Source organism: Mastigoproctus giganteus, chromosome 3 (genome assembly GCF_048544385.1).
Source record: "Mastigoproctus giganteus isolate SK-2022 chromosome 3, ASM4854438v1, whole genome shotgun sequence".
Classification (NCBI taxonomy): domain Eukaryota; kingdom Metazoa; phylum Arthropoda; class Arachnida; order Uropygi; family Thelyphonidae; genus Mastigoproctus; species Mastigoproctus giganteus.
In genome coordinates, this window is record NC_143577.1 from 242,782,762 (window position 1) to 242,801,576 (window position 18,815).

General features: G+C 38.2%; 1 protein-coding gene across 1 annotated transcript in view; it reads right to left on the reverse strand.

Annotated features, from left to right (window-relative positions):
• The window catches only part of LOC150088975 (eukaryotic translation initiation factor 4H-like), a 131,816-nt gene that overhangs the window by 15,461 nt on the left and 97,540 nt on the right, over window positions 1–18,815 (reverse strand). The window contains exon 5 of the mRNA XM_090370980.1: window positions 15,467–15,566. Within this exon, the coding sequence (XP_090227106.1) occupies window positions 15,467–15,566 (100 nt within the window). The remainder of the gene's footprint in view (window positions 1–15,466; window positions 15,567–18,815) is intronic.

Sequence of the window (18,815 nt, forward strand, 5' to 3'; positions counted from 1 at the left end):
TATAATTATATGCTCTGACAAACATTAAACTCTCATGTGTGTGTGTGCAAGTGTGTTCTTATTCAGGGTAGCTCCCAGGCATAAGCCCAAATCTACCTTGAGAACTTGGGAATATATAGTCTTTACAAAGCAGTCCTTAAAAAGTATGTTAAATTACTTGAGTCTGATTTTACTGTAGCGCTATTCGCACTTGAAATCCCGCACCCACTGGAGGTAGTGCAATACCAGTGAGTGCCAGCAATCCCGCGACCCGGGTTGCCCATACCAGGGAGCCAGCAGGGAAAAAAAAAAAAATAATAATAAAAAAAAATGGGATAGTCCGTCCACTTGTTTCAACGCCAGAGGCTATCTCAAAGTCCAGTTTAAGATCAGGAGCACTAGTATAGTGATTACAAAGGCATAGCCATTTCAAATATCGACCTTGGGAAGGTATAGTCACTCTCTTATGGCCTGATCCAGGCCTTCTCTTCACATCACCAGTTTCACGCTTTAATTTCAGCACCTGGGATACTATTGACTGGTGGCAGCCTATTTTATCAGCAATAGCACGTGTAAAAAGCCCTTCCTGGGACAGAGCAATAGCCTACACTTTTTTTTCTTGGTGTCAACTAAACACATGGAGTCATGCTTACACGTCCGCAAAACAGGATACGAATGAGTGTGTATACCCTTCCAATGCCGTATTTATAGAAACGGCTGATGCAATACCTTGCAATTACTGTCTGATGCAATACCTTTGCTTTGCGACAAACAAAATGACTGTGATCAAACAATATCTTATACATTTCACTACAAATGTTACTTTTTTTTTAAGGTGATGCAGTTTTTTTGTCTGCCACTGTATATGTTATGTAGCATTACAAAAAATATTTATATTCAAATATAGCCTTTAAAACTTTGAAAATGAAGACTGTCCTGCTGTAGGGGAGAATTAAGATTACTATAATTTCACTATTTCTAGTTAGTTGTTGTTTGGGAAGGTCTGGGGATTCCTTAGTGCAATAACTGCTGTGTTCACATCATACCAATTCACTAGATGTATCTCTTTTACTGTGTATTATATTTGTATAAGTATGTGTATTCCTTTGATTTGCATGTTGTGCTGTGTGAAAAACCTGCAATAACTTATGGGAAGGGAACTGTACTCTTGGTTCCCTGAACCTGGCCAATTACAGCCCCAACCAATAAGGTCTACAACGGGATTCAAATTCAGACGTCCCCAAACAAGAGATAAACTTACAGTTTATACGGCAGTTTTTTTATATGTAACAGTATCAAAAGCCTTCCTGAAATCGATGTATATCATATACTTGAATTTCAGAAAGGCTATTTGATACTGTTTATTATTTTTTGCATCCACTTTCTTGGTCACTGCATCATAGTAAGTGACCAAGGAAGTGGATGCAAAAAACACATGAAAACAAGTTTATCACTTACTTTCATGTGATTTCTGAAGAATAACCATTGATTACGACTAAACTATATATCTTATAAGAGTGCTAAATAATCATCAGCATTTTCCTGATGTTATATGGTAAAAAAAAAAAAAAAAAAAAAGGAATTTGAGAGAAAGAAAGTACAGGAAGTGGGTAAAACCACAAACACTATTATATAAAATGAAGGAAAAACTTAAACTTGATGACTTGATTGCTTTAAAAGCTTCAACTCTGTGCAATAAACTACTTTATAACTAGCAGGGAGCAAACATCTTTTCACTATGACACTGATGTTTAAAACTGCAATTCTACAATTTCAACGCATTGGCATTTCACTTTTGATAAATACAACTGGTATTTTTACAGCTACTGCCATTCTAGTGAGAAGGAACAAGCATCCAAACAATATTTTACTACACAAACTTGTAAAAATTTTGAACCCAATGATGATCTATAAGATGAGATATAGCATTAGCATTAGTAGAGGCATACGATACAAGAAAGCAAACTTAAGCAGCATCAGCCAAAAAAAAAACACCGCTCCCATTTCACCCCTCCATTCGTTTCAAATACCTGTCCAGCTCAGCCTTAAATTTATTTAGGCTATTAGCTTCCACAACAAAAGATGAAAGCCTGTTCCACCAATCAACTACCCGCTGGCTAAAGGCAAATTTCTGCACATCTATTCTACAACTATCTTTCCTCAATTTGAAACTGTCCCCCCCTCAGGTTCTTAGTCTGAGCAAGAGGAAGAATCCCATCAGCATTCAGCTTGCTCAACCCACTCAAGGCCCCATACATCTCAATCAGATCACCTTGCAGGTGCCTACTCTCCAGGTGCTGCAATTTGCAGAACTTAAGCCTTTCTTGGTAAGAGCACGCCTTTGTTCCCCCTCACCAATCTTGTTACCCTTCTTTGTACTTGTTCTAGCAACTCTATATTCTTCGTAAAATGAGGCCTCCAGAACTGAACACATACTCTGGTGTGGCCTGACCGTTGCCTTGTATAATGGAATAATCACCTCACTGTCCCTGCTAGCAAAATTCCTATATATCATTGACAAGACTCCATGACCTGCCCTGGAAGCCCATCTGCACTGCTCAGCAAACTTCATATTTGACTGCACAATTACCCCCAGATCTTTTTCACTTTCCACTTCCCCAAGTGTAGTACCACAGAGTTGGTAAGTATCTCTTTGGTTATCGCTACCCATATGCAGTACTTTGCATTTGTCAGCGTTAAACTTCAGTTGTCACTTCTCAGCTCATTTTCCCAACTTATCTAGATCCAGTCGGAGTAGCATACTGTCTTTACTGTTGTTAACAACCCTGCCAACCTTTGTATCATTGGCAGGGTTGTTAATGACACTAAAGACAGTATGCTACTCCAACTGGATCTAGATGAGTTGGGAAAATGAACTGAGAAGTGGCAACTGAACTTTAACATTGACAAATGCAAAGTACTCCATATGGGTAGCAGAAACCCCAGAGAAATGTACCAACTGTGTGGTACTACATTTAAGGGTGGCAGAAAATGAAAAAGACCTGGGAGTAATTGTGCATTCAGATATGAAGTTTTCTGAGCAATGCAGACAGGCTGCCAGGGGAGGTGATGGGGTTTTGTCAATGATATATAGGAATTTTGCTAGCAGAGAAAAGGAGGTGATTGTCCCTCTGTATAAGGCAATGGTCACGCCAGGTCTTGAGTACTGCGTACAGGTCTGGAGGCCTCATTTTAGGAAGGATGTAGATTTGCTTGAGCGTGTACAGAGAAGGGCAACAAGATTGGTGAGGGGAATGAAGGGATCCTCTTACCAAGAGAGGCTGAAGTCCTGCAAATTGCAGTGGCTGGAGACTAGGCACCTGCGCGGTGATCTGATTGAGGTGTATAAGGCCTTGAATGGGTTGAGCACGCTAAATTCTGATGGGATCCTTCCACTTGTTTAGATTACGAACCTAAGAGGGCATAAATTCAAATTAAGAAAAGACAGATGTAGAATAGATGTGCGGAAATTTGCCTTTAGCCAGCGGGTGGTTAATTGCTGCAACAAACTTCCATCTGTCGTTGTGGAAGTAGATAGGTTAAATAAATTTAAGGAGGAACTGGACAGGCATTTGGAGGGAATGGTGTGATTTTTTTTTTTTTTTTTTGGCTGATGCTGCATAAGCTCATACATGCTTTCATGCATCACATGCCACTACTACTACTACTATCTGCAAACTTGGACATTAAACCTGATACACCTTCATCAATATCATTGATAAATATACAAAACAACAATGGGCCCAACACTGAATCCTGGGGAACTCCACTAACAACATTTATCCACGAAGAACAGTGTCCATTGATTACAACTCTCTGTCGCTTCCCACTCAACTATCCCTTTATCCATTGTAGCAACTTACCCTTAATCCCAAACCTCTCCAATTTGTACAGCAGTCTTCCATGTGCAACAGTATCAAAAGCTTTCCTGAAATCCCAGTATATGATATCAAAATTATTTTTGGCATTCATTTCCTTTGTGACCACATCATAGTATCCAATCAAATTGGTCAGACAAGACCTCCATTTAACAAACCCATGCTGTGTCTTAACTATTACTGCAGTCTTGTCTAGATGATCCTGCAATGCTTCTTTAACTAGTGATTCCATTATTTTCCCCGGAACACAAGTTAAACCAAGATCTGTAGTTACTTGTATCACCTTTTGAACTACCTTTGTGAATTGGTGATACATTTGCACACCTCCAGTCCATGGGGACCTCCTCTGAGTTCAAGGAAACTCTCATAATTATGGCTAAGGGTTTGCTTATTTCCTTTGCTGCCTCCTTTAATATAACTGGATAGATCCCTTCCACTCCAGGTGCCTTATGTTTAACTTCAACAATTTCTCCTCCACTTGCTCTCAGTTATTACAAAATCACTTAGCTCCCTGTTAGCATTTGATAAACTTCTGGCACTCCCCTCACTGAATGACTCCTCATGTGTGAATGTAGATGCAAAATACTCATTCAGTTTGTCAGCTACCTGAGCATGATCATCAATAGCCAGCCCATCTATGTTAAGTGGTCCAATCTGATTCATCTCTTTCCTTCTAGAGTTTACATAAATAAAGAACTCTTTGCTGTTTTTTCTTTGCATCCTTTGCCAAAGGTTTCTCTTAATCTGCATTTGCCTGCCTAACCTCCTTTGTGACTTGATTACAGACTAGTTTAAAAATTGCCATAGGCTTCTGTGTCACCTGATACTTTATATGCATCCCATATATTCTTCTTCTCTGCCATGAGCCTCATTAATCCATCTGACATCCATTTAGGCCTAAACCTTGAACAGTATTTTTTAGTTGGAATGAAAAGCCTAGTAGCATCCAAAATTAAGTCCCTGAAGGCTTCCCATTTAGAATTCAATGTTGGTAAAATCATCAGTTGATCCCACTGTACAGAATTTAAAAACTGTCTGAGACCACTGTAGTCACCTTTACGAAAGCAAAACCCTTCCCTTTAACCTTGACGGTAGTTACATCTTTAAGTAATTCCCACATCAGTACATTGTGATCACTGTCACCCAGTGGTTCCTTTATCTGCAAATTCTTAATGCATGAATAATCACTGCTGATAATCAGATCAAGAATATTACTCCCTCTGGTTGCCTCTCGAATATGTTGCTATAGAAAACAGTCATCCAATAAATCCACAAAAGTCTTGGTAGTGACCAACTCACAAGTTCCAGTCAATATCTGGTAAGTTAAAATCCCTTATTATAAGACATTTTGATTTACTGGCCCACTCTATTTCTCTGCACAATTGCTCATTATACTCATCAGATTCATTAGGCCTATAACACACACCTATTCTCATTTTTCCTTTGCCAGTGCTTATTTCACACCAAACAGGCTCAACACTGCATTATCCACCAACATCAAATGGATGCACTCCTTAGATTTTATGTTTCTGAACTAACAGCATAACATCTCCCTTCCTGTCCTGTACACATTGTACTCCCCAAATTCCAATTCTGCACTGCTTATATCTGTGTGACACCACATCTCTGATATCCCAACAATATCTGCCTTTGGTGTCTTGACTAGCACTTCAAGCTCATCAAATTTATTAACTATACTCCTAGCATTGGTGTACATGCAAGTATACATGCATCTGTTCCTTCTCTTAGTTACCCTAACACAGCCCATGTATTTACTCGTTCCCCTATGACTCCCAGCAGTCCTGAAACCTCCATTACCTTGCTTTCCAGGCTGCTGCTCATTCTAATAGAAACAGTGCAAGAATCTCTTTTTTGTTGGTTGTTGGCACATTGGCTTCTGTGGCCATATTGCACCTCCCTTTTGCATTTTCTACTCTAATCCAAGCCTGAGGCGGGATTCGAACCCGCGACGTTTGGGTTGCCAAGCAGGCACTTTACCCACCCGGCTAGCCCGGTGGGCAGTGCAAGAATCACTTTTGCCTCTGCCTGCGGCCACTGTTAACCTTTTATTCTGTGTATCTCCACAAGCTAGCAGTTTTCCAACCCACCTAACACTGCCTTGATAGCATCAGAAAATATTCTTATACCCTTTCTATTTAAGTGTACCCCATCCCTGTAGAAGCAGTCTCTCCTGTCACCTCTCCTGTCGGCCCTGGAGAGATTGAGCCTTGCACAATCTCTCCAGGGCCGAATTGATCGACAAGGCTCTCATCATATACTCCCTCCTATCGTGCCTGGACAGAATTGCAGACACTTTCATATTCAACCCTAACTCACAACTTTTTTTCAACATTGACCTGTACTTGTTGAGTAAATCTGCAAAGCCATAAAGGCCATAATATAAGGATTTTAGATTTTTTTGTATTCAATTCCTTTGCAAGGCTTTCTGTCAACAAATAACATATGTTGCTGCTAATGGTAATGTGGAAACTACAATTATAAGACAATTTGATTTTTCAACAGAAAAATGAAAAGTCAAAAATTAATTCACCACCAAATTGTTGAGGTGGTGAATTAAACCAATATCACAACAACAGCCAATGCACAGCAAACCAAGGTGAATATAGAATGAATTAATGAAAGCAAAAAAAAAAAAAAAAAAAAAAAAACGCTAGAGTAATTTTGCATGAGGCACTCAGAAAACAACTGGTTATGTCGCACACAGTTATGTACATCATTCATGATATATTAAGGTACCATAAGGTCTAGCCATTGGGTCCCAAAGGCAGTAACCAAAAATACAAATATGACTTATGACTTCTGACTGCTTGTTTGAAATTCCCTGGTTCATTGATTATTCTGGTCATAATGCATCCAATTTGCATAGTACTAGATGTGTTATTTATTTTTTATTGTGCATTGCATTTGTACAAAAAAAGTATGTATTCATGGGATGATGTGCATGCTGTGTGAACTGAAAACTCAGAATAACATAAAAGGGAAACATCCCTATGACAAGATTGGCTAACACTGTGCTGCTTCTAATAGAAGAGGCCATTAAGAACTTCTCCAGTTCCAGACTGGATTTGAATCCATCATATTGTCACAAAGGACAGCATGCTGGCTTACCCTACACTTTTGCAGAGACACTTAGAGGAAGAAAATATTTTAATATAATCTTTATATCATCCGCACCTTCTGCCATTGTCAATCCACTGCTGGATGAAGGCCTCCTCAACACATTTCCAGCAACTGCGATCTTGTGCTTTCTGTTGCCAATCTTTATATAATTACAATGTGGAAGAAATGTATACCTAGGTTTAACTATGTTAATTTTATGCGTAATAAGGTAGCGCTGATTTTTCCCCAGATTAAAGGTGACAGATCATTATCTGATAATGAGTTACGAGGTGCAATAAAGTTCCTGTACTGGTGGTGTTGCAGTCACATTCGATGAGTTTAAATATAAATGGAAGTGGCACGTTGCAGTTTCAACTTCCTCCAATAGATGGTGGCAAAGAGACTGTCCAGTAGGCTGACAGTTTGCAAGTAACAATTAATTTTGTTAGTAGTGCTAACATTTTGTGCCATAATTTTGCAATGGAGCAACAAATGAATATCAAATTTTGCTTTAAACTGGGAAAATCTGCAACAGAAATGTATGAAAAGTTAAAAGCTGTTTATGGCAATGAAATTTTAGGTCAATCCAGTGTGTTTGAATGGTATAAGCAGTCCAAAGACAGATGCAAGGATGTTTATGATGAACAAAGAAGTGGGTGTCTGTTAGCCTCTCAAAATGATGAAAGAGTTGAAAAAGTTTGGGAACTTGTGGCAAGAGATCATTGTTTGACCCTCAAAATGATGGCTATGGATGATGAGCTGGATATGAACAAGGAAGGTCTGTGAAAAATTTCTACTGCATGCTCTGATGCTTCACTAAGGCCCAAAATGTTTCATTTACAGAAGCCCAGGATGAAAACAATGCTGCATTTTATGTACAAGTGATTCAGACTATTGAAGTGCATTTCCCAGGTGGGGATGCAATTTCAAGGCAGCTGGTTCTTGTTGCAAGATAATGCCCCTGCCCATTCTGCACTTGTTATGAAGACATTTCCGATGAAACATACCACTGTACAAATCAACCATCCATCCATCCTACTCTCCCGATCTAGCAGCAGTGAACTTCTTCCTCTTTTCCAAGGTGAAAACTGCTCTCAGAGGAAACAGATTTCATGGTGTTGGGATGTAAAGAAAAACATAACCTCCGAACTGAACACCATCTCTTTGGATGCCTTCGCTATTCTTTTCAGAAACCTTTGAAAGGTGTAATAAGTGCATTCAGTCAGGTGGTTATTAATTTGAATAAAAATAAATTTTTGCACTTCTTCACTTTGTGTTCTTTTAAGCGCACCAGTCTGGGAACTTTATTGCGACACCTCATACATACAGTGGTATGCTTGTTTAGAAAAGCTCAGTAAATTTTGAAACTGTTTTTGTACTTACATTTATTAATGAAGGTTGAATAATACGAAGGGTGATTATTTAATTTGCAGACTGGTGCAAGACCTTATCTTAATTGTCATCGTCTGAATTTTCTGTGGATTTCTTCTTCTTGAAATACTCTCCCTTGAACTTTACAGACTTTGCCACTGTTATACACACACATTAAATACTTCGTGCAAGCCATATTCCAAAAGACTGCAAAGTGCTCACAGAGCCACAGTGGAAGTGGCTCTGTGAGAATTGTTGTCTTGGATGCGAAATGCTTGCCTTTCAGAGCTTTCTTCAGACGTAGAAACAGGAAGAAATCACACAGGGCTAAGTCAGATGAATAAGAGGGATGCGGCAGAACCTTGGCACTCATTGGCAATGATCATTGGCTGCACAATATTAGCTGTATGAGGCCTGGCACTGTCTTAATGGAGAAACCACTTCGCACTGGAAGATTGTTGACATTTCTCATGAATGATGCGGCGAAGTTTGACTCTGAGAACCTCAAGAGTATGCCTCCTTATTTGTAGTCGTTCCACGAGGCACAAAATGTGTAACAAGAATGCCTTTTTATGTCAAAAAACACAAGAACCATTTGTTTGTCAGCTGAACGAGAAGCTTGAAATTTCTTAGGTCTTGGTGAATCAGAATGCTTCCACTCACTTGACTGTTGTTTTTTCTCTAGATCATAGTGAAAAATCCAAGTTTCATCACATATTACTATTTGATTTAAGAAGTTTTCACTGTGTTTCAAAACAATCAAGCATTTCTTTGCACAAGTCAACAATTTGACTCTAGAACAAAAACAACTCTTTGTTGTTTTTGTTCTAGAGTCAAATTGTGTGGAGTCCAGCAGGCCCAGATTCGCAATAATTTCAGGTGATCTTTCACGATATTGAGATCACTACTGTATGAAATAGATATTCTAACAGCTAATTCATAAAGTGTAATTTTCCTGTCTTCATCCAAGATTTTCTGGGCTTTTGCAATTTGCTCAAGAGTAGTTGAGGAGGAAGGCTGACCAGGTCTTGGGTCATCTGCAACAGACTCATGGCTTTCAGTGAATTGCTTGTGCCATTTAAATATGGCCATCCTAACAAGACACTCAATACCATACGCTTCATTCATCTCTGCATTCAAGCCCTTAATGGAGAATGAATCACATATCGCTGTTCAATCTGTAAGTCTGAGATGATACTTCCTTCAAAACGATTCTCAGTGACACACAGCTAAAAACAACTCTCTTTATGCAACACTAGCTTGACAAGTACTGGCATGTGCACACAACACAGAGTCTGCTCAGTAACAGCAATCAGGGAGAGCAACTCTAGTGGCAGCTATGGAAATTTCACATGATAAATATAAAATTTTGCACATAAACATAAGTCTGCGAATTAAATGATCACCCTTTGTATCTTTTCCTGTGAGAGTTTCCATGTTATTTTAATATACTTTTGTAAGAAAGAATTACTGGCACCAATGATGTTGAAGTTAGAGAAGCACATGTGATTATCACTAATGCAATGTGATTCATGTGGTTAGTAATAGTGTTGCTAAATTCTGTCATGATTACACTTGTGATTATGTTGCCAGTAGAGAAACATATACTCTAGAGTATATGTTTCCAGTCAGTAAATAAAAACTTGAAGATATCCTCTATCATACGGAAGTGGTTTTGGACTTGTGTCATGTACCTTATTCACGCAATACTGTTTTCAGTTTTGTAAAGGAGGTTTACCCTGTATTTGTGGACAAGAAAAATCTTCATGGACAGCTGATCAAAATTATTCTATGCAGTCCATTAGTTTTTTTTTTTTTTTGAAAAATAAATGTATTATAGATCTATTTCCACATTCTTTTTTTCTTTTTTTTTAAAATTCTGGAAACAGCATTTCTCAGGTTGGCAATTTTATTGCCTTGTTAAGAAGTGATACACTAAACAGCCCAAATAAGTCTGTAAACATTTCATACCAGCAGTGGCAAGTATATTAATGACATATTGTGCTACCTGATCCATAAGTAATCTATGGTCACTGTAAGTCAAATCAGTATTACTTAATAACTTTGACCTTCACTTGCCTTCATTGCAAATGCCTGTTTACCAATGAAAATTAGTATGTGTGTCAATTACCCTTGAAAGTGTCCATGTCTGTATTTGAGAGCATACACTTTGGAGAGGTCATGTAACATGTAATTTCTAATACTTCCAGCTATGGGACCTGAGTGCCCACAACACAGTGTCTCTTTCAGAAGTGTAGGTTTCATTGTACATACAATGAAATCTTCACAGCGTGAGCATGCAAGCACGCGGTAAGCTGTATAAATTTGAGAAAAATTTTTATGACAAGTTTTGAAAGACAATTTGCTAGTGTTAAAAAAGTACTGCTCTTGATTTTCATATGAAGTGTAAGTTAAGATGAAAAAGTTACTTGGCATTATTCAACCAGAATTTCAAGTTCATTGGGAATAAAAATGCATTCTGCTGGCGAGATAAATATGTCTTCAATTAATGTTAACGAAACTTAGAACTGTTCAAATGTTATTAGTGAAAGCTGGTTACAATCAGTTATTGAACCGCATGCTTTAATTTAAGCATTTAATGGGGAAAATAAAGTAACCTATATATTTCTCATGTAGAAAGATTGGGAGATACCGGCCTGATAAGCAACAGTTATATTATCATTCTAGACTGCAAGGTAAGACTTGTCTCCTTGTTCTAGGTAATTCACATCCAAGAGAAACAAACTCTTATGAGGAGATGAAACAAGCTCTGTTGGCTAAATATGCTTACAAGCAAGGCTCTGAAAAGACTGCAACTCAATATGTAAATAGATAATCCATATTGATAGGAATGAATATCAAGAAAAAGACAAGATATTGGTTGACAGACAAAGTAACACACTTTATAAAGCTACAATGTGTAGAAATAATCTTGGCAACATTCCGATACCTCAAGTCAAAGCATTCCTGCTACTTTGAGTTTTCTGCTTTGCTACTTCAGTGCAAGGCATGATTTCAGTTGAAATTAAATTAAAAATACCACACCAAAATACAAGACAAAGTACAATAATAATGCTGCAATATTCACAGGTTTTGCAATAATAGTACATATTATGCTATAAAGTTACACAATGTATTATGCTATACAGTCATTTTTAAAAAGTACATTTGTATTTGTATTATTATAAACTTTAATACTAATTTTAATCACATCCATTATTATTATCTGATGCAGCTTGGTTGTAGTGATGATGGTTGGTAATGTAATGCTAACATTTATCTTGATTATGTGTGTGTGTGTGTGCACGGCTATATTGTATATCAATATAGCCGTGCACACTCACAAACTGGAAGATCAGCCTCCAGTCTTCATGGAACACTCCACCAATTTTTTTGTAAATGTCCTCTGATATTTTTTTCCACTTGGCCTTCAGTTGACTAGTTCAGCTGTTTTTCAGGCAGTTTCCCCTCACATGCACCTGACAAGATGCATCCTAGATGTATCATCTAGAATCATCCTAGACCAGATCAACCCAGTTCATCCTAGATGACTGGCCAGCCCAGAGCTCTGACCTCTGGGCTGGCCAGTCCAACTTCTTTTCAACATTCATGTTCTCAAATCAGTCTGTCACAACATGAGTAGCATGATACAGGCATGGGCCTTCCCTGACATGCTGCTACAATGCAGGCAACATATCGTCTAGAATGTTTAGACAGAGGTCAGTATTCGTGGTTTTGTCCTAAACAACCAATGGTCCCAGGACAAACCATGAAAAACAACCTCAGACATTCACACTGCCTATGCCAAACTTCAAAGTTGGGGCAATACAGTCTGGCAGGTAGTGTTATCTGGACGTCCACCACACCCAGACACGAATGTCACATTGATAGATCATGTACCATGACTCGTCACTCCAAAGCAGTTTTCCATTAGTGTATGTTCCAAGAAAGGTGGGCCTTACACTAAGCTACACAGCATCTAGAATTAGTCTCAGTGATTAGTGGCTTGTGGACAGCTGCACGACCGTGGTAAACCATATTGTGCAGTTTTCAGTGCACAGGACATGCACGATATGGGTTACCAAACTGCTTCACTGAGGGTTTGTGCGTGCTGCAACACAACCTAAATTTGAAACAGACAATCCTTTATAGGGCTCTTCTGTCACGTTTCATTGACTTTGGAGGTTTCCGGGCCATTTCACAACAGTTTCGGCATCAATTTGCATACTACATCACCAATCATCAACCTAGGGATTTCAGTGCCATTGAAACGTCACATACAGATTGACTGTTTATGTGGCACTCTATTAATTATCATTATGTTCTGGAAGCCTGTTAACTCCATTAATTGTGGCATCTTGCATTCACAACCCTACTACTATTTCCTTGAAGGCTTATGAACATATAGTTGTGCCTGACACAGGCTGCTCGGGTAGGATGTGACAATTATCAATGGGTGGGTGCCTGGATATTAATGCTAAGGTCAGTGTATATATACATATGGACAAGAGTAACAAATGGAGTCCTTCAGCAATCAATGCTGGGGTCCTGCCCACTTTCTAATATTCCTTAATGACACTGATGATGGAGAACAGAAACTGTCAAAGCATGCTAATGATTTTAAGGTAAGAAGGGTGTTAATGTCCAGAACTAGGCCAAGTACCTTCGAAATTACTTGGCTCAGTTGAAGATATAGTCTGAAAATTTATCACTAAACTGGGAAAATCTGCAACAGAAATGTATGTAAAGTTCAAAGCTTCTAAATGTAAGGTTTTGCAGCCAGGAAAAGAAATCAATTAGTTAATATAAGCTAGATGGAGAAGAGTTAAAAGTGGTTTAGGATGAAAGACCAACTGGTCTGATACAATCAGATATGAAATTTACCATGAAATGAGAAGAGGTTGCTAGGAAGGCTCACAGTATGCTGTCTAGATTTACAGCAATGTTCAAAAAAATTGCACCACCTCATTTTTTAGGTTGCTTGTTTGTCCTTATATTCATGGTTTTGACAGCTAATCTTTTAGAAAAGCTAAACGAACATAAGTAAGTACTCAGACTACTAGCATGCTCTTTTTCCCACTTTAGACATTGGATTTTCATTTTTTGCATCAAAGTGGCCCACCCCAGGGCAATATGCTACTAATCCCGATGAGAAAAGGCCTTTATGTACTGTAACTGTACTTTCCTTACTGCTGCTTACTTCCATGTGATACTGGGAGAGTATCATACGGAAGTGGTCTACGTATTATATTGAGGTAAACTTCTCTTATTCTTTTACAAATATATCCTTACTGCTGTATCCTCCTCCCAGGCCCAGATGCATTGAGGTTTGATCAGTTTTGGTTTTTGTGGATAAGCCTGTGATTTGGTTCTCTTTTTTGAGTGTTTTTTGTCTTGTCTGCTTTTTCCCATGGGTCAAACCTGGTGAAGAGCTCTACCTCCCCATGATCAGAGTCAGGCAGCTGGGGGTTTGGCAGAGTGAGTTTTTTATGCAAATTATTTCTAAATATTGTGTTAATTTTGGCTTTGTTGTACAATTGTGCCAGTAGATTTAAGTTAGCTGATAACATCCATTATTGTTAGTATTATGGCTTCAAGGGGGAGGGTTCCTACACTGACACCTTAGGAAGAGGAGACACTGAGAAAAGTCCGGGGTCTTCCAAGGCTTTTTATGCCTTAAATGACAAAAGCTGAACAGAGCTTGGACATAAAGTTCTGAAGAAAATTACAAGTATTACAGAACAACGGAAAGCTGAGAAGTCATTAAATCTGAAACCACAATGCCTTCGAAAATAGAGGCTGCTAGCTTGGAAGATCCTGGCCCTAGTAGAGGGGCAGTGCACATGAAAAGTGTGGCACAAAGACTAGTCGAGATTGAAGCTGGTCGGTTGACTTCAGGCAGGGAGTTTGAGGTTGAAGAAATCTCTGAACAAGTAAAGTAGAGTCAACAGTTCATAGGAATAGATATTCCAGAACAACATATGGATGGTCTTGCTAAGTTCATAGATGGTAGGTAAAGACTCGGGGGTATAATTCTTGATCAGAACTTGGATTTCTCTTCACGAGCTTTGGACATTCTATCTTTATGGAAAGAACTTGAGATGGTGGTTAAGACTGTGCAGGAGATCAGCAGACTGACCATGGTCTTATTTCAGGCTGAACAAGGACAGGTTTGAGTTAGATCAAAGACTTGTGCTGACATAGCTTAAGGAATTAGATAAACCCAAGACAGATTGTTAGAGGTCCACCTGAAAAATTCAGGTCTAGTGAACATATTAAATCGCAGCTTCTTAAAGAGGCAAGTCCATTTTGGAGGATGTAAAGGTCCTATCAACCAGACCTATCCAGGAGAGAAGGGTAGTTGTCAAGACACCGAAGATGCTCCAGAGTTGCAGAGCTTCAGTTGGAGGTTGATTAACCTTCTAGACTGATTCCTAAGTTAGTGATATTTGACTTTGACAAAGACGCTACAAGAGACCACCTGAAAGACCAACTGTGGTGGTAGAATCTTCAGGGTATTGGGATTTTCGAGGATCAGTTTAGTGCAACAGTGAAAGTAGCGGCAAGATATAAGGTGAGGAACAGAAATCTCTCGTTGGCAAGGGACAGAGTATTTGTGGACTGGTCATCTTATAGGGTGCGGGACCTTCTCCTGACTCAATGCTATTAATGTATGGCTTTTGGCTATGTGGCCAAATATTGTAAGAGAAATACCTTTTGAGGGCAGTATGGAGGTCGTGATCACTCTTTTAAGGAGTGTCCTAAGACACAAGATCCTCTGCACCGTGTGAACTGCTGGAGGAGGAAGCACCCCCTGGCACACTGTGCTGTTGAATAAGTCTTGTCTGAAGTTTGAATGAGCTCTATTTATAGTTCATCAAAGTGTAATGATAGGAGTCTCATTTGGGTGTACTGAGGGTGGTCGACCCAACAGTTTGCTGGTGTAGGGGTTGAAGAAGCTGATTGGCTTTTGTGGACTGACACAGTATAGTGAAGGTGTCACTGCCGTTTATAATATATATTTTAAAAACGACCGCGGGGTGGATTACGCATGTTCACGGGCCAGAGGTTATTTGCCACTGATCTAAACCATAAACATAAATTCTGGAATTTCCTACCTCCACCAGCTCCTCTGCCTCCACGATTGGCAAAACCACCTCCTTTGTCACCACGCCGACCTTCTGCAACATCAACTCGTAGAATATTTCCAGCAAAATCCTGAAAGAAATAACAGAGATTTATTACTACTGAATGAATGCTTACTCACCCATAATAGATATAATTACAACCAAATTCAAAAGGATGATTTCCTCAAATGAAAAATCCACTAATTAAGACATATGAAAGTACTGAAAATGTATGGCGAGATCATCTAATCATCAAACTTCAGGAATAACTGCCAACGAAGAATTCCCTATCTCTTCTGAGGGGCTTCTCTAAAGCTGTATAGACCATCTCACTATGTACTTTTTTTTTTTTTTTTGGCTATTCTACATATTGCAGCATCCAAAAACCACACATTGATGAAGAACAATTTACCTACAAAAGCAATAAAAAAAAAATCCTCTACCATTTACAGTAAATTGTGAAATCAGTTATTTCACTCCAGATGCCATAACCTGAATAACACTGTCTCTCAAGACAGTGTAGTGACCATCCTGAGAGCTTGAAAGTCACACTGAAGCAATTTAAACAAGCATTACCTGCTGCAAATTAAGAATGGTCATATCATAGCCAGTATTTCTTTTTAAATAGCTAATAAGAATATGTCTTATATCAGTGGTTGTGGTTTTAAAACTGGCATTTCCTCCCCATGGGAACCAACTTGCTGTTTAGGGAAGAGTGTGAACAATGTTCATGTTAACTATAAATTCCCTATACTGGAGCCAAGACTAAGATAAATTATCTTGGTTGACATTTTAAAGCTTCATTTCCTATTTGGTTGATGTAGTCAAGGATGTCACATGAACATTCATGTTCAATGAAGAGGGAGGTGCAAATGAAAATGTCATTAAGCAAAAGGGGCTGTCATTACTTAAAGTTTAGAAATCACTTCGGTAAATTCATGTTTGCTTAATTTGCCAAATCAGCTGTAGTTTTTAATAAACAGGATTCAAGAACTGACAATAATGGTTTTGTAAATGTGTAATATACATGTTTTAATTCTATAGTAATTTGTTGATTGATTGCTTGATTTTTAATGCAGAAAAACTTCTGTAATACTGGTTTTATTTTTTGCAACTTCAGAGTTAATGCATGCAAGTTAATATATGCAAACACTTTAAGTTGTCCATAAGCATAATTTATAGATGGAGATACTAGCAGACATCACAGTTAAGTCCCCATGTTATTGACTCGAAAAATCTAACTTCCAATCAACAGGAGTCTGAGTTTGTTTCTCTACTTTCCATCTGATCAGGAAAGCAACCACAATACAGATACCATTAACCTTTTATTAATGTTCTCCAAAATAAGAGGCACAGCACAACTATGCATGAAAGTCAACAGAAATTACTATAAATATGATAATTATGTAAATAATTTATTAATGTATTAACAAGTCTATTAAAGAAGATTAAAAACTGCCTAAAATGTATGGCTATTATTTCAATTTCCATTCTAATAGATATAAGGAAAAGCACTCTACATCAAACACATGATTTAATACGATGAGTTCACAAAAATGATCTACGTCCGTGATTCTTCTTGTTATGTATAAGTTCCAGTGAGAATAGTTTGCAGAACATTCCAACGGATGTGTCTGGATTTTTGTAATGTGATTAAACTTTTTTGTAAACTCTCAATCACATTAAATTGTTTTTGTTTACTACAGAGTGAGCACTTTTCCTTATTATGTCATTTTACCCTGTGTATAACATATATCAACCAACAACATAAAAAAAACCTGAAAACCACAATAAGATAGAAAACATTTCATTCCATCAACCCAGGGAATACTGCAAAATCCATTTTGTCTCAATAAGTTACAAAAAAGGGTTTCTAAGACTTCAGCAATACTCTATTAAGAACCCAAAGGGAAATAAAGATAAATGAAGCTTCATTATAGCTGCAAATCTTCATAAGAAATTTGCTGGGAAGTGAAACCAGGCTATTAGCACCAGGTTTAGATTTTACATTAAAACTGAGAATTTCCAATACTATACAATCATAATCAATTCTGATAGGCATAAATTGAAAAAGGGAAGATGGTTGTAGAATAGATGTGTGGAAATTTGTCTTTAACCAGCAGTTGGTTGATTGCTGGATCAAACTTCCATCTGTTGTTGTGGAAGTTGATAACTTAAATAAATTCAAGGAAGAACTAGACAAACTTTTGGAGGGAATGGATAGGTGAAATGGGAAGGTTTTTTTTTGGCTGATGCTGTATAAGCTTGCTTTCTTGCATCATATGCCACTACTAATGTATACAATTGAAATGAAACCTGCATGATCAGCACAAGAAAGGGCTAACAACAAAAGGAGAATGATAACTGGATATCATGTGGGGGAAAATGTCTGCTCAATAATTAAACATTCACCCAAGATGACAATTGACAATGTATTAAAGAAATGGAGGTCTACAGATGATACTCAGCCAAGAAATGACCAGGTAGGCAAAAATTTCTGACTGACAGGAGCCAATGCACTATTAGATGGCTGGCTACTTCATTTTGCATCCTTTTTTAACAGTAGTGTGGTTTCGTCACTTGTTACCCACTTGGAGAGGTCTGGCTTCAAGGACTTGTCATAGGCTGGAACAATTTCTAAAGTTCTCCTCAATCAAGGCTGTAGTTAGCCAATCCCAGGTGGAGGGAGTAGAGGTTTTTCCCTGTGAGTTATTCTGGATTTTTCAGCCCACACAACATGCTAATCCACCCAAGAACACACAAGTACACTTGCAGACAATACACAATGGTGCAACATGGTCTAAGTCAATGTGCCTAAAACCCAACAACAATCAATCAACATCATTTTGTCTAGTGAATCTATGTTTGCAATTGTTACTAGCTGCAGGCAAACTTGAGTTTTCATATATAACAGCTGAAGACCATAAATCTTTGATAATGAAAACAAATTCACAGTCAGCTGGCATGGTGAAAGACAGTTAACCTAAACTGAGGATTAATGAAAACCAATCCTGTGGAATGACAGGTTTCACTACATGCTCTTTCAGTATGATGAATGTGTTTGCATACTGAGAATGCTTGGAGAACACTTAGTACCTGAGTTTGTGTACTGACCAAACTGTGAAGTTAGGAGAAGTGTCATGGTTTAGTGGTGTTTCTTGTCGTATGTACACTAGGTCTACTGGTATTAGTATGAGGGTAATTCAAACAATAAGTTACACTTGACTGTTGTAGCCCAAGAGACATTTATTGAAGTGTGTAACATTATGCAATAGAAAGCACATACCTTGCACTACTTTTCCACATAGCCACCGAGTTGGTGTAAACACTTCTCGGAATG